The sequence below is a fragment of the Tachypleus tridentatus genome, chromosome 7 (genome assembly GCF_004210375.1).
Source record: "Tachypleus tridentatus isolate NWPU-2018 chromosome 7, ASM421037v1, whole genome shotgun sequence".
Classification (NCBI taxonomy): Eukaryota; Metazoa; Arthropoda; class Merostomata; order Xiphosura; family Limulidae; genus Tachypleus; species Tachypleus tridentatus.
In genome coordinates this window covers 161,380,263-161,408,172 of record NC_134831.1, presented here as the reverse complement: position 1 = coordinate 161,408,172, position 27,910 = coordinate 161,380,263, and the positions used below count along the sequence as shown (strand labels likewise).

At 32.8% G+C, this 27,910-nt stretch overlaps 1 protein-coding gene across 8 annotated transcripts in view; it reads left to right on the top strand.

The window, feature by feature from the left end:
• LOC143257055 (DNA-binding protein RFX2-like) overlaps positions 1 to 21,124 on the top strand; it is a 79,351-nt gene extending 58,227 nt beyond the window's left edge. For all 8 annotated transcript variants that reach the window (XM_076515171.1, XM_076515175.1, XM_076515174.1 and 5 more), the window contains 6 exons: positions 7,103 to 7,248; positions 7,961 to 8,058; positions 10,236 to 10,385; positions 15,802 to 16,010; positions 16,476 to 16,629; positions 17,454 to 21,124. In XM_076515171.1, coding sequence (XP_076371286.1) covers positions 7,103 to 7,248; positions 7,961 to 8,058; positions 10,236 to 10,385; positions 15,802 to 16,010; positions 16,476 to 16,629; positions 17,454 to 17,765 — 1,069 coding nt within the window. In that variant the 3' untranslated portion in view covers positions 17,766 to 21,124. The remainder of the gene's footprint in view (positions 1 to 7,102; positions 7,249 to 7,960; positions 8,059 to 10,235; positions 10,386 to 15,801; positions 16,011 to 16,475; positions 16,630 to 17,453) is intronic.
• The last annotated feature ends 6,786 nt before the right edge of the window (positions 21,125 to 27,910 follow it).

Genomic DNA, 27,910 nt, shown 5'->3' with positions numbered 1-27,910 from the left:
GCTTCAGGCCATGGTATTCTGTGAGAAGATGTTTAGCTTTTTTTCATAATGAGATTGATAGTCAAAGGAGCTGATATTCATTGGGTCTCATCTTACATTTGGTTGCCCACAAATTTTGAGACACAGTCTGCTGGCTTTGAAAAGATAGGACATTCTGTTGTTACAGTTTTTGGATACATTTAATTTTATTATTATGATCTGTAGTTATTTGAGTTTTATAATATTAGTTCTGTTAGTTTAGTCAATACTCATAGTACTGTTCACGCTTAGTTGTATTCTTTTTCCTATATAACTGATAATAGGGGTTTTTGTTATTTTATATTTATCTGTAATTCATCTCTCTGAGATATAAATCATTTGTTTAACTATACTGTTTTTCTTCCGTACATCATATTTTATATACAGCTTATTGTTCATACTCACTTGTTTCATTTTATAAATTTTATAATTCATATTTTGTACATCTACCCTTAATTTCATTTGTGTGGGCTGTAGTCTATCCTACTTGCTCCAAGTAGTCTCTACTGCAGAATCTGCTTGGCCTACATGAGTTTTTTGTTTTAGACAGGTTTTTCCAATGTATTCTCTTCTCCTGACAGTTTGGTCTTTTCTGAGATTGGGTACTTGTAAGCCATGCAGTATACAGGCTTTAATTCTTTTTGCCTTAGCTTATGCCAGGCATATGTTCTTCATGATTATATGTTGTTTGGATCTCTGTCAGTCCTATCCATTTTCAACCATATCAAGTTTTTCACCTTCATTTTACCTTTTCTATTCTCTTATGGGAAATATTTGCTTTCCACTTCCATTCTTAGCTGATACACATATATATATATATATTTAGGGATTTTTGTGGGATACTTCCTTCTTCTTCCCTCCGTGTTGGAGGGGTTTGTCATCTTCTATTCTTTCCCTCCATATGTGGCTTCTTTTCTTTTGAGAATTTCTTGGGTGGGATACTGCTGTTTGTTTTCAGTCTACTGCTAATAGGGGCTTATGGTTAGATCTTTTTCTTCACTGGTACATTTTTTTTGTGACTTCTGCTGTTCATTTATTATCACATGGGATATCTGCCATGCTAATTTCATTTTATTTTTCATTCTGATATACTGTCATCTTTATTTTTTCACATGGCTGGCAATTTCCCATCCTTCACCTGCCCTACCTATGACTTTTCTCCATTTGTCTCATATGCTCAATGCTGTTTGAGGTTCTGGTTCAAATGGTCCTACCTCAATCACTTCTTGGGTCTTCTCTGTTTTCATATGTAGTCTTAGCCACATTTGGGTTTGCTGTTTCTATGTCAGGGTATGCTCACAGTACTTTCTTATTTTCCTTTTTTTGGGGGGTTGCTGTTTTAAGTTATTTCACTACAAGATTCAGTTCCAGTGTTTTGCCTTGCCCTTTGGACTTGCTACCATATGTCTTTTCTCGTTATGTGGAAAGATCTACATTTTACTCAACTTTCACTTTTTTTTGGGGGGGGTATGATTTTAACTATACCATTCAATGAATGTATAACTTTGGTTAGCTACTTTTGAAGGGGATGTAGTCTTTACATATTCATATACTCCTTCTGTAGTCACCTTGGGTACTTGGATTTTCCATTTGAATGTGTTTTTCCTCTTTCATACCTCACATTCATGTCTTTTTGGGGTAGATAATTTTACACTGCTCTCTACAGTGACTATCCATTATTTATTTTATTCATTTTCATCCTTCCCTCTTCTTCTATATGAGTTGATAGATGTTCACATCCCTTACGATGTCAGATTTCCTGCTTCCTCCTCCTCTTTGGGATTGTTTCTTTTCCCTGATGCTTACCTAATTGGTTAGGGATGTGATTCAATCAGTAGGAGGCTTCAGGATTATGATCTTCAAGCAAACTGTCTTATTCTGTTTACAATATGACACTTCCTTCATCCAACCCAATGTGATTATATTTGTGCATGGATTTGACTAATCATGTTTCATTTCAATTAATTGGCAGTGGTGGCTTCTATCACTTGCCAAGGGGACGTTTTTTTGTTCCTTTTGTGGTAGACAGTGGATTTCTCTTTTTGAACCCACACACTTCATTTGAATCTCCTGGAAGGTTGTGTCCAGGCTTTTGTCCTCGTTGCTCATTGCCTTTCGAGTTCTATCACATTTTCTCCCAGGAAGTGACCCCTCAATTCTCCAAATATCTGATAGCTCTACCACCATGAGGTACTCCTCCACATGAAGGTTTTGAATATTTTATCAATTCTCACCTAATTCCCTTTTGTTTTTTTGCCTTTAGTTCATCATCCACTTGCCATGGTTGTCTCTATGTTTAGACAGCATTACATCCAGTTTCTTATGTTAGATTTTCTCCTTCCACCAGATTTTTTTTCTAAAAATGTTTTTTCTTCTCTGTCAGTCCTGTTCAGATTTTTTTAAATTGACTTCCTAGCCAGCACAAATCTGGGTTTCTCTGCTATTTTAGCTTGATTTTTATTTCCTTTGTTCTGAATTATTATTATTTACCTCCATTTCATGGTTCATGTGGTATATTTCTTTCAACTTTTCCATCTCTTACCATTTTCCACATTTTTTCTTGATTGGGTCCAGATGACCTTGTCAGTTCAGTACATGCTTTGTGTTGTTTTGGTTCACTGTTTTCAAAGTTTTTCTGCAAAATCTTTTGCCCACAAATTTTTGCCTTATTCCACTGCTTTATTTGTGATTTTTTTTCCCCTTCCTCTTGACCAATTGAGCCTAGAATGTAATTCTATTTTGCCTCTTACTCTTTGTACCCTTTTTCCCCTCATTGATTTCTCATGTCTTCACTCCAATCATGCACCTTCCCTTTTCCCTGCAGATCCTTATTGTTGTTCATTGAAGGAACTTTCTTTCTTGAGCACTGGGACTACTTCTTATATGTTCATCTCTCATCCACCTGTTGCCATCCTTCACACTTTAGTGAGCCTGTAACTGGGTAGGTTACTTTTTAGTATATATCTTATCTTCAGGAGCATCTTCTCTTTTTCTTCATGAATCCCACTCTGTGGTAAGTGGTGCCTGTCCAGGTATGCCTCAACTAATAAAAACCACACTGTAAAACTGATTTAACATTTATAATTCCATAAAGATGCAACACATACTGTAGAGATGGGGTGTTCCACAAAATCACTTGTAGGTTTATCCTCACAATAGGTTTGCTCATCTTAGACTATACTCACCCATGGATTACATGGGTAAAGCAGAAAGGAATAGCTGCCCATTTCTGCCATGCCTTGTATTGAATAAATTGGTATGGTCTGCTTTTCAAAGTAGGATTTTGTGGTCACCCATTATACTGTTTCTTGTATTGTCATTGTTCCAAAATATTCACCACACTTTTCTCCTCTTTTTTTTATATATATATATATATATAGTGGAGTTTGAGAGCCTTTACAACTTTTAAGTTCCAATTCACTGGGGTGGTGGACAATGGAGGCATTTTTGTGAATGTAATAATAAATTACAAATAATGTATATAAATGATGATAAAGCCATTCAGTTGAGAGTAGGGCACTGGCATTCTTCTGGTGTAGATGACAAAATATACTCCACTATGTAACATGGGACTGAACCATCAAAATTGTAGTTCATCCACTCAGTTGGGACTTTTCATACTATCATCACGTGAATTTCAGATCCTAATGGCTGGATTTTGGATTTTGAGTCAAACCTTTTAATGTAAGTCCTCACACTATATTATTTTCCTCATTTATATTCTTGTTACTCCTTCAGTGGGTCACACTGGAGGTTCTTGCATTTTATTGTGGTTCTTCCTCTTCCACTATTCTTCAGTGCTCATTATTTTGAGGATGTTACTGTGTTCAGGGTGGTTCCTGTTAATTTCACGATTTAGGAAATGATTTACCTTAAGTAGATATCTATTTGATACTGGATATCAGGTTCCTGGATCAATCTATCATTATTATATATTAATACATGACCAATTCATGTGTCTGGGGATTCTTGTTTCCCTCCAGTCTCAAAAACTTGAAGGTAGACAGTATGACCCTTTTTCCTACCCTCATTTGGATGTAGGTAAGAGGTAGCTGGAGTTTTGGATTGTAGTTAATGTGCTGGTGGTATGATCCTCTTTCCATACAGATGTTGGTACCCAGTGGTTGGGTTTTAGATTGTACTTGACATACCAATGGTATGATCCCCATCCTACCTCTACTTGGATGTTGGTTCCTAATGGCATAGGTTTGGGATGTAGTTGATTTGCTATGTAGAGTCCATCATGCCCTAGCTGCCTTACAACAAGGGGCACATCCTTCAATCTTACCCACTTTTATTTTTACCATGATTGATTTTCATAACTTTTAATATATATTATATGGTTTGGATCACTATCCTGCCATAATTCTCTTTCATTTGAATGTGCTCCTACAATTTTCCACTCATATGTGCAACATCTTTTCACAGTTGGTGGTGAATATACCTGGTTCATAAGTGCTGAAATCTCCTACATATGATCTTCAATTCTCAAGATCTCTTTGGGAGAGTTGTTCAGATGCTTTTGAAAAATGTATCTTTCATTCTCTCACAGATGTTCCTCCATTTATTCAGTGTAGGACTCTAGTTATTCATTTAAGTGGAGGTAACATTTTTATCAGAAGTTTAATTTCTTTGCACTAAAAATGTATTTCTAATAAGTATTTACTTTTCTTCCCACTTCCCATCCATCCTCCCTGCTGAAAACTGGTGCTTCTATTTTCTGCCAAACTTTGAAGTGATAATTTGGTAGAATTGAATAGAGGGAGTCACATGCATCAAGAGAGTATGTCACACACTTATTGGTGGAAGGTTGTTGCATGCAAGACACCTTAGGAACAGTCAATTACAGATGTGGGAGATTCAAGGCTTGAGGAGCATGAAATTTTTTTCATATCAAGGGCAGCACCGAAAAAACAAAATAGCTATTTATGTGAGAAGAGGTAACTACGTAACTATCTATCAGAAATACATTTTTAGCATACAAAAATTATAACTTTTAACTTTCTCTTGGGTTTGTGGATATTATCAGAACTAGCTATGTATTCATAAACTTCTCAGTTTTAGTGGGAGGGCTTCCATGTATTGTTTTTTTAAATCATGACCCATTGTCAGTTTCCTGTCCTGCACATGCTAATTGTTCTTGTACTGAGATATTCTTTATATGAACCATTATTAGTGTAAAATATTATTGTGCTTGTTACATCTATTCATATTATTAATATTGCCTATTATCAATACAAGCAAGGTGAGTCTTTATGATTTGCTTATTGACTCTGTTGTGGATTACTTTTTTACCTAGACTTTTGGAGGTTATTTCAGGTTTTTATTAATTTATGGATCCTTTGTTTGTTTCTCATTCATCAGATTTTTCGTACTAATTTTCTAGTGATCATCGAAATTTAATTCTCTTGGGTTTGACACTTTCAAATTTTTTCCGCAGCTCACCCTCCCAGCCATGGGGGCATTATAATGTGATGGTAAATCCCACTATTCATTGGTAAAAGAGTAGCCCAAGAGTTGGCGGTGGGTGGTGATGACTAGCTGCCTTCCCTCTAGTCTTTCACTGCTAAATTAGGGACGGCGAGCACAGATAGCCCTCGAGTAGCTTTGTGTGAAATTCAAAAACAAACAAACAAACCATCTTCCCTACAAACATATTTTATTTTGTTACTTACTTTAGATGATCAGGCATTTTAACCATTAATGCTTCTCACACTTACTTTTTCCAGGAAGGTTCTGTACTACACTGATAGAGCCTTTCTACCTGAATCTTAAGCTGGTTTTCTCTCCTGTTGTGTTACTTACCCTAATAGAGCATTTTATGTGTGTAATCATGAATGTTTGTTTCTATTTTGTAAGAATGGAATCTGTTCAAGGGAACCAACATTGTATTTTATATCTTATGTTGGTTCTCCCTCCACTAGATGTGTCAGCTCTTACCAGTGTGAAAATGACCTATATAATTATCTATCTTTCTGTATTTTTGATGTTATCATATACAATTGTCCTCATGTTGTTTAGCCCATCCTTTGAAACTGCATGGGTCATTATGGGTATGTTTTCTCATGATATCTGGCTGGGTATCTCCCCTTAAAAACTTCCTCTTATGCCACTATCTGTATCCCATTGTTGACTCCACTGGTTTAATACATCATTAATGCTTGTAAAATCATCCCCTTTGACTAAATTAACTAAAGTTATGGGTGAATAGGTACTTTATTGAGAAGGATTCCATCTTTATGAGTGTCCAGTAGTTCCAGTTTTTCTGAACCTTTGGTCCACTCAACTCATTCTCCTCCAAATTCAGTTCTTCAAACTGTTTACTTGTTATTGATTATACTTTGACTGTATTTGGTTATATATTCCTTGTAGAACAGATTATTATCTTCTTTTTTTTGTATTTTTATATTTTCACGTTCTTTGGTTCTTATTTCCTTTACAGTAAAGTATAGGCATTCTGTCTTTCAGTATTTCAGAAGTAGGCCTACCTCTTTTGAATTTTACATTTTTACAAGTAAAAGAATTTTCAAACAGGTACTTACATCTGAGAGATATTCCCTTCCACCTCCTCATAATCTGGAACTTTCAACAAAATCTATATCATGACAGAAAACAAACCTTATGGAAGATTCTCTGACACTTGCACAATAAGTAAAGGAAAGCAGAATAGTGTATTAGTATTGGTGATGCATGTTCTCTAATAAGTAAAGGAAAGCAGAATAGTGTAGAAGTATGGGTGATGCATGTTCTGTAATAAGTAAAGGAAAGCAGAATAGTGTAGAAGTAAGGGTGATGCATGTTCTGTAATGCAGATAATCATTCAGAAATGTTTACTCTCATATTTTTCTGACAACATAAATTTCAATTTGTCAAAGAAAAGCATTCAGTATTTTAATGGTAAGTATCTGTTCAGAGTTCACTTTCTTTATAAACTGTGAAAGTTTTATGTGTAGTTTAAGAAATCTGACTTCAGTTAATTTGGACAAACATTTTAGTTGCAAGACTGTATAGGTGTGATGTAGCATTGCTCTCAATAGATTTTGCTTAAAACAAAATAGAAATAATTTTATTTTACTGTCTTTAGCAATAATGAGAAGACTTTGAATAAAAGTAGCCTTTATAAGCTGTGTTTCTGTGAAGAAATACAAAAGTTAGTGAGAAAAGTAGACTATCAGTTTTATCAGAACCTTGTTGATGTCCTCATTCCTGATGTACTCCGACCAATTCCAAGTAGGTAATCTTTTATTATGTACATTTTTGACTGGACAGAATAAACCTTTTTGTATTTTCTTTTGTTTCATTATTCTGTCATTTATATATGATTGGTGTTATCTAATTGTAACAATGTCTTTGTCAACCAATTCATAATTGCTATTCTATCAACACTTGTAACTAGTGCTCCATCACCACATTTGTAACTATTATTTTATAAACATACTTGTAACTAGTGCTCCATCATCACATTTGTAACTGTTATTTTATCAACACTTGTAACTAGTGCTCCATCACCACATTTGTAACTGTTATTTTATCAACATACTTGTAACTAGTAGTCCATCACCTCATTTATAACTATAATTTTGCCATCCCACTTGTAACTAGTAGTCCATCATCCAATTTGTAACGATTATTGTGTTGTCACACTTGTAACTAATACTTTGTCAACCCACTTCTAAGCTGTTTGTTATTTGCACATTTCCATTTTAACATATCATCTAAGGTTTTTTTAATTGTTGTTTTTGTATGAATATCTTTTATATTTAAACTAAATATTTAAATTATTCACTTGTTATTATGTTACAACAACCACAGACCTTGTTACTATGTTATTATTATTGTTTTAAGTAAGACTGTGCTATAGATGCTTTTTTTTTCTTCAGGTGTTTCCTGTAATAAATTTACATTTTATCTTAGAATAAAATTACAATATTTTAAAATGTAGGTTCACTTACCCAAGCCATTCGGAACTTTGCTAAGAGTCTAGAAGGGTGGCTCACATCAGCAATGGCAGGATGCCCAGATAATATGATAAGAGTCAAGGTAAATCAGTTACTTTAAGTTTTTTAACCTTTGGTGATTCTCTCTCCCTTCTTAAACTGCTGCCCAGATGAAAAGCAACTGCCAAACAGCACCAACCACCAGCTTGTTTTTGTTTTTTTCTCTCTCTTTCTCTCATATGAACCAATGTTTGAGAAACACTTTACTAAGTGATTAATAGAGCCAGTGATTAGCAACTACAACTAATCACCCAGTTCTTTAGGTTCAATATATATATGTATTGTTGTCAGGTAGTTACAACTTCAGTCTGAAGTTACTGTATCCTAAGTACAGCTTTATTTGAATGTATTACTGTAATGTAATTAAGGATCCAGTATTAGTCAACTGTGTTCTAAGTATAATTTAATGTGTATGTGTCACTGTAATGTAGTTAAGGATCCAGTATTAAGTCACTGTGTTCTAAGTATAGCTTATTGTGTATGTATCACTGTCATGTATTAAGCTGAAAGAAACAGTAGTTGTGGAAGAAAGTCTTATGTTTGTTTTTTAATTTTGGGTCATATTTTCATCTTCAACAGTGAGCAATACAAATAATTTGCATCCTGAGGGAAAATAAAGAGACTTTTGAGCATTTGGTCTAATTATTAAAAAAGGAAACTTCACATTTGTAACCATCAGTGGTTGCTAAACAGAGTGTCAATAAAGTATTTGCCCCATTTTAAAAATTAATAAATTTCAAAATATTATGGACAGAACTTAATGATCAACTCATAATTTTTTTTCTTCTCTTAGTATACTTCCTCATATGCATTGCTTGTTTGAAGAATGTATAGGCTACACTTTGTCTCCTACCAGATGCTAATCAGCATCTTGGGAGTTACATTTGTTATGGCATCAGTTTTTCTGTGGCAAAAATCCATGAAATCACACACAGGTGTTGAATATACCTAATCTTTCATAATTCTTTCCAAGAACAAATTCAATGGCATTATGTCAGAGGAATGTGAGTTTATCATGTTGGTCTTTTTCTACCAATCCATCTGTCTGAGAAGGTTTTGTTCAGGAACTCCTGGATGTGAAGATTCATGTGTGGTGGGGCACCATCTTGTTTAAAAAAATAACATTAGCCAAACGTTGCAGTTGAGGGACAACGAACAGCTGGAACATAACTAGATAACTTGTCCCAGTCACATTTTTTCAGTGAAGAAAAAAAATTGCTCCATAATTCTGTCATGCATCAAACCATGCCACACATTAATCTTTGGGTTGTCATGTATGTTCTCATACACCACATGTAGGTTTTGTCTCTAAACAAGCCTTTTGCCAGGTATTGGTTATCCTGATCTTTCCAATCTAGGATTTCCACTGCAAAATCCTGGCTCCTCTGCCCATCATCTGGTAATTGCACTTTTTGGGTATGGAAATGAAGTCTTTGATGTAAACTTTTATTTACTGTGCTTTTGGCAAGTTAAGTTCAAGGAATGTTTGATGAATGGACTTCTTTGGGCTTCTAAGAAATGCCACTTGCACACAATTAACTGTTGCATCAGATACATTTAGATGTCCAGCTCCCTTTTATTGTATCACACTACCAGGTCTAGGAATTTTTCAAACTAAGCTTTTATGCTATCCTTAGTTGGTGGGTCTTTTTATAAATATATCAGTAATTGTGTTGCATTGACACAATTGATTTGAGTTTCTACAAACCAAACTAAACTCTGTGCCTTTTCTTTGGGTGTTGCTATTTTTTTTCTTCACTTTTTTCTCTTTTCTAGCAATGCTCCTATAATGGATATGAAACAGAAAGGAGAAAAAAACTTTATGAGCTGTTTGTTAAATTAAATTAAACCAGAGCATTCTAGCTGTAATATTTTTGAAGTTATTAATTTTTAAAATGGGTCAGATAATCTACAGATATCCTGTATTTAAAAGCATATGTACTATTGACCTAAAAATGAAGATCTTAAAATTACAGTAGGTTAATATTTTAACTTTTAATGAATTATAGTAACTATGTGAAGAAGAGTCAACACTTACTTATTTGGAATTTTCTTTATTGTACAATATTTGTACACCTATTGAAAATTTATTTGAAATTATATTGTTAATTACTAACCTTGTAAAAATAGCTTGTGTTTGGGAAAAAGAAAATGTATTAAAATAACATCATATGGTTGTAGGATTCAGTCATATAGAATAAATGTTCTGTTCATGTCAAGGTCAGTGCAGTGAGTGCCTTTGCCCAAACCTTGAGGCGTTACACCTCGTTAAACCACCTGGCTCAAGCTGCTAGAGCTGTCTTGCAGAATTCATCTCAAATAAGTCAAATGTTGACAGATCTGAATCGTGTAGATTTTCATAATGTCCAGGTAAGCACTGTACTTGATGTTCCACAATTACTTATGCTCTTGTTGCATCCTGAGTCAGTCTTTAAAGGTACTAAATACTGTTACATACATTTTATTTTATGGTTTTAACATGTCGGTCTTTTCTGAGACTGGTCCTGGATGTTATTAGTAATGAGTGACAGAATTTGGCAAAGAAACCTTAGTGGGATTAAACATGTGATCCCAACCAACTTCCACAAGAAGTCAGGAACAGGTGTTTGTTTTTAAACTGTATTTTATTTATTAATTTTTGGAGCTCTCTGCCACTCTTGTGTTTTGCCTGAAATTTCTTGGCCATACCCCTAAACTTAAGCAACCCATTGAAGATCCTTCACACATACACACACACACCCTGCCCCCACCACCACATACATTCTGCTATGTTCAGTAAATAAAATTTCCATCTTTGGTTTGCTAAAAAAATCCCTTTGCACTTGTAATGTCTGTCAATCAATAAAAGACTCTCTGAACATATTATGCTATGCTCAACATTAAATCTCCATCTCAGGGTCATTAAATAATTTTTTTCTGCCACTATATTTTGGCAATACTCCTATACTCTGGTAATGAACAGAAGACCAACACACATACACATTCTACTATATTTGCAGGTAAAGCTTCATTTTTTCTAATTCCACTAATGTTGATAATACTATTTAAGTCTAATTTTATGTATCACATGTTATATTAATTAGTTTTTCATTTTGTTTTGTCACTATGATAATAAGCTCTATTAATAATAATATATGTACTGGTTAGGTTTTGTTTTTAAGTTTGTGACCACAAGCTAATCATCCCTGAATCAAAATCTTATTTAAATGTTTTATTTTGCATTAGGAGGATATTTTTAATGTTGATATGAATTTATGAAAACTATATCAATAGAAAGTTTGTGAAATATTGGAGTGGTTTGCTACTGGAGTAACATTAATTTATGTCTATTTTAAAATGTACTGTTCTAATCTGTTTCAGTAAGTTTTTGGCAGAGAATAGTATAGAAATGATACCAAAACATTATACAATGATTATCTAAATAACTTTTCTAAGTAAATATTCAAAAAATCTCTGTTTTGTAGCTGAATTACTTACTGTGTGTATTCTCCTGTTTTTTTTATATTATGGCTTATATTGTTGTCTGTCAGTAACCATACAGAATTACAATGCAAATTACATAATTCTGAAGTTTTCAGATGCAGTATAAGCTAAGCTATGACTTATTGGTTGAACTTGCATGCATATAGCTTCTGTTGAAGGTCTTGATCAGTGCAGGTGAAATGCCTAAGGAGCAAGAGATTTCTTCCAGTAAAATATGTATCAGGGCCTAGATACTTTCTGTAAAGCAATTATTAGCTTTATATATATTAATCCTAGAATGTCAGCATGGTGTCATTATGACCTCATACCACTTAATGTTAATGATTGAAAATTTAATGCTGACATTCTAGGGCTAATAATTTAATCACTAATTTGCATTCAAATACAGTCGTAACTACCTCTTTGTGATATACTTCAGCATTAGTATCAATTTTTCTGCATATTGTTTTTAACACTCACTCATTCATTAACCACCTGGGATATTGATAAATTTGTTTACCCTCTCTAGCACTACAATTGTTCTTGATTGTGGAATGAATTTTAAGCCACTTGTTTGTGCATGTTGTGAAACTTTTTCTGTGATGGAATTTAACAGGCTCATCTCAAACTAGTGGGAGGCATTTTTGTGGAGAAAAAAATCCCTTTCCAATCGAGTTTTTTCTTGATTTGAACTGAAATCTTTTTGGACATTTATTGGCATTTCCCACAGTTTTCTACCAGTGGAGCTGCAAAAATTGATTTGAAGTGGTAAGGTGGCTGAAATTTGCCAATGTTTCACAAGCATAAAAAACATAAATGTCTCCAAATGACACAGAAGTATTAGGAACCATTTATAACCAACTTGGTAGATGTTCTGCAGCAAGCCAAGTACAGTATTGTGCCTGTAGCTGCTTTCAGTATATTCCTGTCTGTTCATACTGCTGCTGACTATCATGATTTTTCTACCTTCCCTATTGAATCACAGGTGAAATTGTTCGTGTGTGTTTTCTTATAGCAAAGCCACATCGGGCTATCTGCTGAGACCACTGAGGGGAATCGAACCTCCGATTTTAGTGTTGTACCAGCAGGGGGTAAAATTTTTCATATATCGATGGAAGGTTAAACATAAAAAGGTGATAACAGATGCATAAAGTGTGATAGTGATGCTGAGAATATGGTTTTATTGATATATATTGAATTTACTCCTAGCAGGTAGACCTTAGTAGTGACTAGTATGGTATGGAGACTTCAAGATGCTGTATTTTGCTTTAAAATTTATCAATTAAGAAACTAAAACTTGTCTCAAAAAGATATCTCCAAAACCATCGTCCTTGGGGGTTTCTGGATTGAGCATACATTTTATATTCAACAAATTGTAGTGTAAAGACACCCCTTGGTTCCTTAGGGACATATTAAAAATATGAATTTGAAGATTACTTTATAGGGTTTTCTGAAATATTTGAGGTAAACTATTTGGTCACTACTGGCAAGAAAACAAGAATTATTTCATTAAATCTCCAATCCTGAAACTGGCTGTTAAAATTTTTTAGGTAATACATTTGAAGTTCGTCAAATGTGAAATTGTGAATAGAATTTCTTATTTTTTCTTATTTATATGCTCTACTACAAAGATAAAATGTGGCAAATGCATATAAAATAGTGAAAGAAAGATGATTTCCAAAAACAAAATGTATATTTAAACTCCTCTGAATTTAAATGAATGCAGGTTTTCCACACTGTATGATAAACAGGAAACAGCAGAAAAAAAGTATGTGCTTATATAGACTCAGATCTAATTTTGTTTTAGATAAAATATTGTACAAATTTATTAGATAAATTTATGATAAATGGAATTGAGTTTCAATCTTGTTCAAGGAAATGTAATATGCTCACATCCTTATAGAACACTGCCCATATTTTAATTGGTAATCTAAACATTCTACATAGTTTTCCATGTGATTGTTATTTTATAATTTCTTGTATTTCATCTAAGGGAAATGTAGGAAAGAACTTTATGAATTCATTTTGAAACAAGTATTTAATTTTGATATTGCTTCAAAAACAATGGCTTAGCTGCCCTAAAAATATTTAAAATTCATTGGGTTTAATATTTGTGTTGATCATAAATTAATGGGAATTTTGAAAAAAATATCTGTAATTTTTGTGATTTCTATTTTATTGTTACCTTCAATCAGAAACCACTTCAGAAGAGTATTTCTAACCATGAGGTTGGCAAAACTGCACTGCAGAGGTTGTATGGTGCGAGCATAACCAACATGTTCATATGTTAATTGCCATGGCTGTCAGTAATAACAGTTAAAGTTGCAGTCTTGCTGTCCCCTATTTCCTCATACATAACCTGTGTACTGCTGAAATGGGGGCTGCAGAACTGGGATAGTATCAGAAAGTGAAACATTAAAACCTTTTAACCAGTATCATAGTTACCCTTTGTACTTAGAATCTTACATCAGAAATGACTGAAATATGTGTATTACTAGTGTATTTAAACTTGACAGTAAGAATATGTTACTCTGTCTTTTGAACTATATAGTAGCAATTACATCTAGGACCTTCTAAGTTTTTCTAGCAAAAATGGAATACTAACCAGCAGTTTGCTGGTTGGTCATTATTAGTATTTAACCCTGTCACTACTATAGATTACTAAAAATTAGCTGTTTAAATTAGGAAACAACTTGATGAATATTACTATGATGTCAGTTACAAGTTTGTGGATGGTCCTACTTTATTAATCTGTGTTAGATAAGAAAGTATCTGTAATGCAGAAACTTCTTTCACATAATTATATCCTGTAAGAATCCTAAACAAGATGTTTACTATGTCTACATTACATTCCTACACATCATGTTCTTTTATATTATTATATAGCAGATTTGAATGTTGCCACACACGTTAGAGGCAACCCAGTGGAAGATCCTAACATTACACCAAGTATAGCATAAAAGACAGTTTTATGGTTTCTAATGAAGTGCTGAACCTTGGATTTGAGATTTCTATGCAATGCCTGTTCCAGTGTTTGGTGTTGGTGTTTGATCACTTGTTGTTACTGTATATATATTAATGTTAACAGTACTAATAATACGTCCATTACAACTTAAGATTGTACAGAAAACTTATTCCATTGTTTGGTGTTTCACCACTTGTTATTGTATATAGATTCCTGTTAACAGTATGAGTAATAGGTCCATCACAACTTAAGATTGTTCAGAATTACTATTCACAAGTACACACATTTACTACAGTTTGAATGAGAACCTTCATTGTGATTGTATTTAGGGTTAAGGAAATTAAAATGTTTATGATGTTAAGGAACTATCAGCCCTTTAAAATGTAATCATTGACTTCTTGTTTTCCAGTTTTCTTTTTGACATGAATTTTTTTCTGTGTTAGTACAACTCTTTGTTTCAACCCTTTTGTGAATCAAAGCATAGAGTTTGAACAATTACTAATGAAATGTATCTTCTAAAATAGTTATTGCCAATGCTTAAATGTGAGTAATTAAAGCATATTATAAATTACTGACGACAGTATAGAGTAAATAGTCTGGTTGTTTGAGATATTGACTAACTGGAGCTCATCTAGTATTAAGCAGAGGAACATAATGGAAAGTTTTGAACATTTAAGAACAAACCATACTGTGATTTTTTCATAGTTTCATTAAATAATTTCTTCTTCACTGACAATTTATTCATGTTCTGTTATATCTGTCCAAAAGCTACAGAAAGTTACACATCATGTAAATTTGGTTAGGTGTACCAAGTATAGTAGGCAGCAGCAAAATTATTATCTATTAAGTAATATGTTTAAGCTTACTTTATTGAAATAGTGGCATGAATAAAATATTATTCTTTATTGAAAAAGACTACTTTTATTATGTACAAATTGTTATTCATAGAGAGTATTATTAGCAAAAATTCTTGATACCTGACTTGAAAAATATATTGACAATTCTGTTTTAAAAGATGTGGTCTTAGGTCACCAATAATGCTCTGTCAGTTATTGCTACATCTGTGATTTATAGATAGAAGGAGTTGTAATTACTACAGATGGGAGAATAAAGTATGAAAAGAAATGTTTTAATTAATGTTAATCATGTTTAAACTTGTATATATAAAATAGAACTGTCTAATCATGAAAAAACAGTATTTAAATTTGAAGATGAAAATATTTTTTGTCTTTCTAACAGTGCCTAACAACAAAATAAGGTATAAGAATTTTTTTGCAGCTGAATTGAGAGTTTTAAAGAAATTCATCATATTTAGGAATAGGAATGATTTTTATTAAGGGCTTTATTAATTTTGAATAGGAACAAGCTTCATGGGTCTGTCAGTGTGAAGATGAAATGGTGCAACGTTTAGAGCAAGACTTTAAGATGACTCTTCAGCAACAGAATTCACTTGAACAGTGGGCATCTTGGCTGGAGGCAGTGGTCAATCTAGTCCTGCAACCCTTTGAAGGGAAGCCTAATTTTCCTAAGGCTGCTCGACAGTTTCTCCTCAAGTGGTCATTTTATAGGTGACTTTATAATAAATCACTCCTTATATTTTGCCTGGTACTTTCACTTGTTTTGCTACTTATTTGCCTTTTCAAATAATAGTAGTACAAGAAAAATTGTTTTTAGAGAAGATTTAACCTGTGTGACTGTCCTCATAGGAGTTGATAGGTTTCTCATTCTAGGAAGGATATTTTTATATTTTGTCTATTTTCTCTTATGTAAGTAGGTATATTAGATATTGGAATCGTGTTAGTCCTAATTAAATTGGTTGTGCAGTTACTTATGTCGAGTCTTATAAAGAAAGTAGATAAATCTGCAGATCCATTAGATTATATTCTACTTTCCAAACAATAAGGACTGTTTACTTTGTTTGTTTAAAATTCCTTTTGTGTTTGATATTTTTAAACTGAGATGTGCTTTACTTTATTATTATTCTAGGTTATTAGTAATCAGTATTCTAACCCTATGTTATTTTTTTTGTATAGCTCTATGGTGATCAGAGACCTGACACTTCGTAGTGCTGCCAGCTTCGGATCCTTTCATCTAATACGACTCCTCTATGATGAATACATGTTTTATCTTATAGAACACAAGGTTGCTGAGACAATAGGAGAAACTCCAATTGCAGTAATGGGAGAAGTAAGTAAGGGTTTGATTTGCCAAAAAGTATGTAATTAGGCAGATTGTGAATATTTAAATAATTCTTATGTCTTACTAACTGAGGTTACTCAGATCTCACACTTACACAGTGTCCTATGTGTCTTTTTAACTGATTTCTCACTTAAAATATAAAACTTAATAGTGCCTATATACATAAAAATGCAGTTTAACACTTCATATAGCAGCATTGAATACAGTAGATGAGGTGAAAAAATCCTCAAGTTAGAATTTCTGTTTCATTGCTACTTCAGAATATTTTTACATTTGCCTTGTTTGAACACAGTTTGTTCTTTATACTGTACTACTTGAGTTTGTTGTGTATTACTAGTATACAATGTTTATTTTTGAGCATTATTAATTAAGATTATTAAATAATACATCTTTACACTGTTTGGATATGGCATGTTACTACTTCAGATTTCTATGTAATATTGTGTTTGTAGTCAGTGAATTACTGCTTGATGTTACTACATAATACAGTGTTTGTACTCAATGCATTATGGCTTGATATTACTACACACTACAGTGTTTGTACTCAATGCATTACTACTTGAGGTTACCACATAATCCACATAATTCAGTGCCTGTATTCAGTGTCTTGCTATTCTAGTTTACTGTGAACTACCTGTTTAGAATGTTCATTTTACTTTGGACTGAATGTTTACTATTTAAAGGTGTAGAGGTTATCAGTTTGTAATTTTGCACTACCTATTTCTTAATGAAAGAGTATTACAAAGTAATTACATATAAAATACAAATTGTTGTTTAGCTTAAATAAACGTATTTCATTTTGTTGTATTTAGTTCATTGGACTCGGAAGAAAGCTAGATATGGCATGTAAACTTCCAGCTTTACACAGAAACTCAACTGATGCTAGAGAAAATGGATCAACAGAGGACATAACCACCATGGAAATATTACCTCATAGCTCCCCTTTAAGTAGTAGCTGTAGCACTGGAGCCTATAGCAATGGTCTGAAAGACTCAACTTCAAGTCTAACCTCCTTTCAACAGGGGCTGACTGGACAGAGCCATATAGATATCAATGACAGCTTATCCGAAACTTCTGAACTGGAAACCACATTTACGCATAGTAAAAAAGCCAAGAACACTTGAACTTGTGATGACTTAGTACCACGTATAAAGTAACTCTGTCATTAGATATTAAACATAACACCCTAGTGCCACACCAGCAGTTACCTTATCAGAGATGTATTTTTCTGCACAGAAGAAAGATCATTTTTGCATTACAAGTTTTGCATTTTTGAGCTTTTTTTTTAAGTGAAGTTTGTAATAAAAGTGCCACATGTTTTTTGTTGGTTTCTTAAACTACAGAAATGTTTGTGGCATTGTCAAGTTTGGTCAGTAAAATTTAAACTTAATTTTAAGGAAAAAGGTAATTTTTTAACACTTCTACTAGACACGAGTATTAAGGATTGCCGTGAACACATTAATACTTCATCAGCAAAGTGAAAACCTTTGTAAGAATTTTGAACACCAGTCTTGTGTTTGGTGTGGTAACATATCATAACAAAATATACTTCTTGTGTACAGGACAATTTATTATGTTACTTACTAATCATTCCAATACCTCCTGTATATGCCATACTATTAGTACTACATGTTCTTAACTCTCCACATGAGTAAAATTGTCCTTGTGTGGTTGATGCCAAAGAGGTTACAAAATGACTATATTAAGAAAAAGTTAATGCATTGTTTACTCGCCTGGCATGGCCAAGCGTGTTAAGGCGTGCGACTCGTAATCTAAGGGTCATGGGTTCTTATTCCCATAGCGCCAAACATGCTCGCCCTTTCAGCCGTGGGGGCGTTATAATGTCACGGTCAATCCCACTATTCATTGGAAAAAGAGTAGCCCAAGAGTTGGCGGTGGGTGGTGATGACTAGCTGCCTTCCCTCTAGTCTTACACTGCTAAATTAGGGAAGGCTAGCACAGGTAGCCCTCGGGTAGCTTTGTGCGAAATTCAGAAACAAACAAACAAGCATTGTTTAGCCATATTTTTTGAGTCACAAATTATGAACTTATATTTAAACTGTCTTGCCTATCTTGTAATATGTCACATCACATATTTACTGCAGTGAGGTTTGTAATGGACAACCTGTATTGGACATAAAAGCTTTTATTTTGTAAAGCAAACACACTTGGTTTAGTTGAACTTGTATTAGTTGTTAAAAGAAGCACATTAAAAAAGAAACACGTTATAGCAAGTTGACACAAATGTTTTTTTGTGATATATGGTATTTTTCTACTAATCTGTAAATGTTCATTACATCATTGACAATGCAGATATATCACAAATGAAACTGACTAGATTCTACCTTTAACCACTCTCAGGTTTCTAAGATGCTTATTCATAACTCTAAATATTCACAGTTCAACATGTTTCATGTGCTTATTTAAACCCAGGTCTGTTTTAGTACGTGTTTACAGTTCAACACATTTTATGTGCTTATTTAAACCCAGGTCTGTTTTAGCACGTGTTCAGAGTTCAGCATGTTTTATGTGTTTGTTTAAACTGAAGTCTGTGCTAATGCATGTTTACAGTTTAACATGTTTTATGTGTTTGTTTAAACCCAGGTCTGTGTTAATACATGTTTTACAGTTCAGTGTGTTTTATGTGTTTGTTTAAACCCAAGTCTCTGTTAGTGCATGTTTACAAATCAACATGTTTAATGTGTTTGTTTAACCGAGGTCTGTGTTAGAACATGTTTACAGTTCAGCATGTTTTATGTGTTTGTTTAAACCCAGGTCTGTATCAGTACATGTTCACAGTTCAGGATGTGTGTTAAAACCAAGGTATATGTTAGTATATGTTTAACAGTTCAGCATGTTTTATATCTTTGTTATAACCTTGATCTGTGAGTTGTACAGATGATTAACTTAGATTTCATTCTTTGTTGCTCCAGTGAAACATGTATATGTAAATTAACTGTATGTTTCAAAGATTAATTTTTTTCTCCTGTAACAATCTAATCTAAAACTATGCTACAACACTTAACTGACTTCATGTTTTTCTAGAAGTTTGAATGACAAGTTAAGCCTTAAATTTTCTAATGTTTTATCATCATACAACATAACCTGCCTTTTTCAGAGGCTAAGATTTTTCATTTTTGCTAAATAGAATTAGACCTTCATAGCCATGTGACATATTGATATAAAATGTATCTAACTGACAATAATAAACAGAATTTAATTTGAAAGCTTATAATACTTGCAGTAATTCAAATACATCATAAAACTTGTACTCATTTACCAACAACAAAACTGACAGTATTAAAGCAGGTTTAAAACTATAAGGTAACTCACTGCTATTGAATAAAAGGATAGCTTTCAAGGTCAGAATGCTGTATAGTTACCTTAACGTTGAGAATAGAACAATTATTTTGGTACAGTGTGTGTTTTAACATTAGTCAAAAACCAAGGGGATATTGGGTAAACATCAGTTCTACCTTTTGGAATGTATTCTTTCTTTCTTGTTTTTTTATGTCAGAAGCCTGTGCTGATACACGAACAGATAGCATACCAGTGTCAATACAAAATAAATTACTTTGGTGATTATTTAATCTGATATGTTTTTCCCAATAATTACCATTAATTATTTGTGTTCAATATATTATTTTTCATTTCTTTAATATTTTTGATGATGAAATGTTAGTAACACAAGAAAGTCAGTTGTTTGTGTTGAGTCTGTGGAAAAATTATTTGATGGTATTGACATTGTTTGTATATATATATAGTGTAAATATAGTTGTGCCATAGATATGTGTATAAAATATATATTAACAGTAATTGAAAACAACTATTTTAATTTTTAATACATCACTGAGCTTAAGGTTTGTTTAGCTGTATTAAAGAAATTTAATATTAGTTTAACATTTGTTTTCATTTATTTAGAAAAAAACATATAAATTTATGTTATTACATTAATTTATTTTGGATACAAAATAAAATGAATTTGAGAAAGATTCTCAATTGAGGCTTCCCCCTCCCTCCCTCCAAATGTTGCCAAGACTTAGTCTCCTTTGTTTTTGTTGGTCTAGTAGGGCTGAAGTTTATGCCATGTATTTTGGAATGCTAGTATTTTGTGATTGGAATATTGGAAACATATCAAACTTTTACTACCACAACAATGTTATTTCGAGTATTTTTGTTATATCTTTAAGTTGTGATGTTTACTCAGAGTCCTATCTAACTTACTCCTTTATAAGAATGAGCAGTATTTTTTTTTTTTTCAAAAGCGAATTGACATGCTTTAACTATTTCCAGAATGAACTTCTGAAGTTTAAGCACCAGAGAAATTGCAGAAAGTTTTAACTACACTGTTGTAATGGTCTTACAAGATAGTTGATATTGTTGATAACACACTAGTAGTCTACAGTACGTTGTTGAAACTGGTGAATTAAATTTTTTATCTGCCATTTAGACAATAAGATTGAAATAAATGTGTTGTTTAACATTCTTTTGGTGATGTGTTTTTGCTTTATATTATTCAGGTCTTTGTGTTCGTAGAAGGCAAGTGAATATTACTAGTTTTTTTTCTAAATTGTTTGTCAGAAAAGATTTAATATATGGTCAGAATAGTATTTAACACTTTGTTACAGTAATACTTTAATTGAAAATATTCTTTGTAGCTAAAACATTTTTGTTTTACTGCTGAAAGATTGTATGGAGCATGGAAAACTTAAAACTAACTGACTATAATTTAGTGTTACTGGTAAATAAATTTTTAAATCAGAAAAAACATACCAGGTGATATTAATTTATGGTTATGTGATGACTGTTTGTAAGCACTTGTGCATGACAAGTAACAAAAATAATTATTCCCTCATTTTTCGTATCTTTTCCCCATTCATAAATAATTAATTAGCAAACCTTATAATGGGATAATAGCAAATGTTTAGTCTAATAACACAGGCCTGTAAATTTTAACTTCATAAAAGTTGTTCTGGTTATAATAATGGATTTTCCATAATAGAGCTATTCAGATTTTGAAAATAATATTCATGTTTTCTATTGTAAGGATTTTTTTTAACAAATTGTGAAGAAAAGAACTCTTACTTATATGAAATTTGCCACAAATATAACAGAATATTTTTGAGACATTTATACAATTTCTTGTTGCCATAAGAATGAATAAATAATATGAAAAAATAATGTCAAAGTGCACGTACAAACAAATACTTTCCAGAAGTGACACATCATGTGGCCTGTTAACCGTTTATATACTAGCGGTGTGTTCCTCGTGAGTTCTAGAACGACCAATAATATTCACGTCAGGATTGGTCTAAAGAAATCTCTAGCCAGTGATTGTCAACATCCTAAGCAATAAAATATGGCCCAGTAACAATGAAAACGATTCACTTATGCAAAAGTACACATGACGTTCGGTGAAAAATCTGTACGTGATGAAGAAAAAAGAAAATCATTTTTCGGTTCATTGTAAAGAAATTACTGTAGAACATAAGATTTTAAAGACAAAAAACCATTAGAAACCTATGTAATCTGCATTAACTGCAACCATCAATAAGTTTTACGATAGGATTCATAAACAATGAAGAATACATTGCACTTACAGTTCGTGAAAAACACTTAATACCTGCTACTGATGACGAAGTCTTTATGAGAATCGGAAAACTCTTCATGAAAAATTGTGTATGGAACTTGTGAATACAAATTATAAGTGAAGTGAAATTAGAGTATACACATTATTACAGCAGCAGTTAAATAGTTATAATGGTAAAAATATTACATCTTTATAATTATAAGAATAGGTGCAAAGGCTATAATGTTATAATTACGAGATAAAGTACATGACATATAGCTGCAAGAAGAGACACACAACATGGTTATAGGAGCACAAAACAATGTATGTAGGCAAAATAATTGGCATATAAAAATACCTGTAAAATCAGGCATATTACAATTTAAAACACAGGAATATAATTAATAGAAACAAAAAAATGTGTTCGTTACGAAATTATATACGTTCAACTTCACTAGAAAGCCACCAAATCAAGCATGTCTGTTAGATTAATATATTTCGACCATAATCCCTTTGAGGCATCACCTGATTTGTTAATGGAAAATATCACTGTCGATTTCTGTATAGTAGACTGTATTTTATAGGAATATTTCCCACAAGAAAGTACGTGTGATACCATAGTTGAGTGATCTAGTTCAGTTAGTAGCTAAAGTAAGAAGTACTTCATGGCTCCCTCGACTGGCATTTTATATTAAGATTACATACATTGCATGTAGAGAAATTTTGGGAAAAAATTAATATTAAATAATTGGTATAAAACATACCTGCATATCACACTTTACCCTTTGCTTCTAGGTTTACTTGGCCATCTTTAACTTTAAAAGTTAAAAATAAATTAAAATGTATTGAACAATTTTCAAGAAATTGGTGCAGAACACTGCTATATCATGAAAGAGAAAGAAAACAGGTATCACATCATTCAGCAATAAAAGAAATTACAGTATACAAAAATTATATACACACTCACAAAGAAATGCTCTAAAAAAACCAAATTAAAATGTCAAATGAAACAAATGTTGCAAGATTCACATGAAATATAATAAAATAACTTTGTTAATTTCAAGCACGATTAAATCAGGAGCCTAACTTGAACAAATATAATACTCCAAATATCAAATCAGAAAAAAAAAACCCTTTAACGCTAAACAATAATGGTTTCATTTTAAGGGTCCTTACTGAATACAACTAATATTTCATTACAAGTTACAGTTTTTACAGTAAAGAAGAGTAACTTAAAAACAAATACGACGTTTCAATTACTGGTGTTTTCATTCTCAAGTACACTTGTGTATCAAGAGTAAAATCACAAATGATGATAGTGACTATGTTGCTAAAACTAGTCCACTGTAAACCTATAATAAAGACTTACCTTTCACTGTCCAAAAGAACGCTTTTTGTTTTGTTTTTTGTTCTTATTATATCAGCACAATGTGACTTAAAAGAAATTACTGTTTGTTTGTTTGTTTTGGAATTTCGCACAAAGCTACTCGAGGGCTATCTGTGCTAGCCGTCCCTAATTTAGCAGTGTAAGACTAGAGGGAAGGCAGCTAGTCATCACCACCCACCGCCAACTCTTGGGCTACTCTTTTACCAACGAATAGTGGGATTGACCGTCACATTATACACACCCACGGCTAGGAGGGCGAGCATGTTTAGCGCGACGCGGGGGCGAACCCGCGACCCTCGGATTAGGAGTCGCACGCCTTACGCGCTCGGCCATGCCAGGCCAAAGAAATTACTCTTCAATACTTGAGAATGATAGTCTGAAACTGAGTTAAATTATAATTTAGACTTTGGAGTTAAATAAATGTCGATGTATGTCCAATTTATGATATTTGCTAACAACATTTTCTTTTTTAATACAAATATATTTTAATATACAAACAATAATACAATTTACAATGACGGTTGTTACAAATAATGATCTATATACAATTTTTTTAGAAATGTACAAACAACATCTATCTGGTCTGGAACTTCCTTGGTATCTTATCGAGGATTCACGCTGAACAAATTAACGTTGAGTTGAAGTAGGTACAATTCACTTAATTAACAGGGAACTTGCTATCTTTGCGTTCTTTGCTCTTTGCTAATCGCATGCGAGTTTTTCACAGCTGAAATTATATAATGTCTTCTAAAATATGAATGTCCCCTGTGAATCTGCTGGAGTTCAACGATTGTTATATGAGAAATTTAACGTTCCTGGTGAAATATCTGAAGTTCCCGATTAATAAGCATTAAGCACAGTTATAGCTTCAGAAGTTTATCGTGTACCAACTGTAGCAAACTAATAATATATAATTCGCTTAGTGCGTTGCGTTGGTTACATTTATAGCGTGAGGAGAGTTTTTCGAAATTTCAGCCTGCAGAAAAATATAAACAATACACTAGTGTTTACGTACACAGATATATTGTTCTTTCTTACACTCGAGAATCTTCCACAATTTTAGTGAATTGGCGGAGATTTCGCAATAGAGATTTAATAGCATATGTACATTTCTAAATATAAACTTAACTTAAACAAACATCAATAATAAAATAGATATATGATACTAAATCCGTCACACATGTGACACACAGAAACTTTTGCAATAACATATCCTATAGGCAGAGCACTAATTTTCATCCTTCCTGTCTACTGTGTCGTATTTTGAGATAGCACTGGTCATCCTTAAGAGTGACAAGATATGTCCGCAAGATAACGGGAGATTCATCAAGATGTTTAATATTTACTGCTAAATAATTCTGTATTCTATGACTAAATGAGTTCCCAAGAAAAAAGGAGAGGCTGAACATAAATGTACAATTACAATAAAAAAATCTCTGTTCAAATCAACACAGTGAAAATGTATTTTACTTTCCACAACTGGCAGTCACATTTATTAGAGAATTAGGTATACGCTGTACCAAGATGTACTAGCTTGATTTGTTCACATAAGAACATATACAAGACTAATTAAATTAAAATCATGTTCCAAACTATCTAAATTTTATTCTATTTACTTAAGTTCTTAACATCAAACTTGCCCAGAGTTGTTAGATCTATCCATGTGACTGGTTATTACCAATAAAACACAAGGGATATCATTACCTCAAGATGTCACTTGACTGCCAAAGTAAAACATGTTTGTTTGTTTGAACTTAAGCACAACGCTAAACACAATGCATTATCTGTGCTCTGCATATCTCGGTTAACAAAACCCGGTTTCTAACTATATAAGTCTATAGAAATACCGCTGTGCCTCTAAGAACAAGAAAAATATAATTATCTAACTTCACGTACTGCAGATGACCTTATAGTTGTTTTTACCATGGGAAAACAAAAACTGGTACTCTCTGTCAGTGACATAGAACAATAAGTAGCTAAACCAAAAAGAACTTAAACAGCCTTCTTAGTCAATGTGTTACGTGGAAACTATACGTAGTTGCACAAATATGAAATTTTGAAAAGTTCCAATATTAATACAAAGAGATATACAAACAAATTCGTGGCATGATTTTAGACTTAATATATTTCAAGCCTATAAAGGGTCTTTGGGCTTGAAAGACAACTTTGGATACACAGAAACCTTTGTTTCTCATCACCCAAGGAATAGGCCACGCGAATTGAAACGACAACTTAAGCCTCTGGTCTTAATAAGTTACATTGTAGTAAAGAACGTTGTTCTAGGAATCTAGGTGGGTGAAGATGTGGCAGGTACTGTATGAAACTAAGAAAGAAAGCCATGAAGGAGCCATTAATACAAGAAGATGAAATCACAGGATATGTTTATATACTACATTTTCAAGTTACAGGTACTGCTCATATGACTGAGTGTCACTCTCATTACAATATAAGAGCTGTTGTTTGACTAAAGTATCCACATTGATTTGTCAGTATAAAATATTCACGTCCATTTCCGTACGGTATACTTCACTTGACAGCAGTTCTTATGAAAAACTGTATGTGACATTAGCTATGTGACCCAGTTTAGTAGGTAGCTAGAACAAGTGCATTTAATCACTCACTTGACCAGCACTCTACATCTATACTATATACATAGCAAATTGAGAATTTTGATTTTTTTAATGAATAAAGAAGTAAATAAAAACGTGGTATACTTGAGTGCTTACTAACAAGCCAAACTTCATTTTGTAGATCACGATCTGACAAGAATAAGCTTTTCAATATTTTCTTTACCTTTTTTTTTTTTTCTATTATATACTCCTAGATAGTTCGATACAGTACAGTGTAATACTTATATCGAAGGATTAAAACGTATAAAGTCTTCAGTACGGTACAAAATTGTTATTAAAGGAGACTTACACATGTTCAATTGAAGTTTGTGAAGTAATGGATAAATAGTATCATGTATATTTTTTTAAATTTACCTGAATATTCATTTCAACATAAATTATTCATTGTTAAGTTCTCGGCATAACATGTACAATTTTCTTTTGTACGTGTTCCATTTTAGGCTCCTAATGTTAGGAAAACATCAAACTGTTGGAAATGTATAGAGAATGGTGCCAGGGATAGGGGTTTTTTCATACGACGAGAGGCTAAAATTTCTCAGATTATTTTGTCTTGAAAAAAATAAGAGTTAGGGGGATCTGATTGAAGTGTTTAAGATTTTAAAGGAAATTGATAATGTTGATGTATCAGTTTTTTATATTTAACAATGACAATAGTATGACTAGAGGAAAGAGTATAAATTTTGGCAAGGTAGGAATCACCTTCACCTAAGACAGTTTTATTTTTCTAACAAGGCGGTTAGCCTTTGGAATGAGTTGCTTCTGAATGTTGTAGAGGCAGTAAATTTAAATGAGTTTAAGGAAAAGTTTGATAAGTATATGAATCATAAGGGCTGGCTTAAAGCTTTTTTATTTTAATTTAGCTTACAATGTGGAAAGGCAAGATGGACCAATAGGTCCTATGTTGTCCGAGAACGTTGTGATGTTATATATACACTCACAAAGACATACACGCGATTAAAGACACTGTATATATTTATATACTACACATTTGTATATACAACTACACAAAGATTTTAGAAATAAACACCATGAATAGTGGAGATTTGCCCTTCGGCAGAGCTCTAGATTTCGGAGAAGACGAACTAATATCATAAGATATTTTCCGCACTGTAATTATGTTGTGGATGCATTATAAGAATAATAGTCAATCCCTTGCGTGGATGGTAGGTGATAGGTTATTGATGACTGATAGTTCAAAATTAGAGACGACAGCAATAGTCTTAATAGCTTTGTAATAAATACAAAACCCACAGCTAGAAATATATCAACCTTACCCTAAAAAATTCTAGAGCCGTCAGTATACATGCAAATTTATGTTACTCTGAGTTTCAGTGTATTGTTATTGAACAAAACTACATTTTATATTATCATTTATTATAGACTGTTAAACTTTTATGGTTTGTTTTGAATTTAGCAGTGTAAGACTAGAGGGAAGGCAGCTAGCTATTCATCACCACCCATCCCCAACTCTTGGACTACTCTTTTACCGTCACATTATAACGCCGCTACAGCTGAAAGGACGAGTATCTTTGGTGTGACAGGGATTCGAACCCGTGACCCTCAGATTGCCACTCGAGTGCCTTGACCACCTGGCCATGCCGAGCCCAACTTTTATGGTTTTATTAATACATGTATTAAAAAAGCGGTGTTTATAAATATTGATGTTTTAGAAATATTTTAATT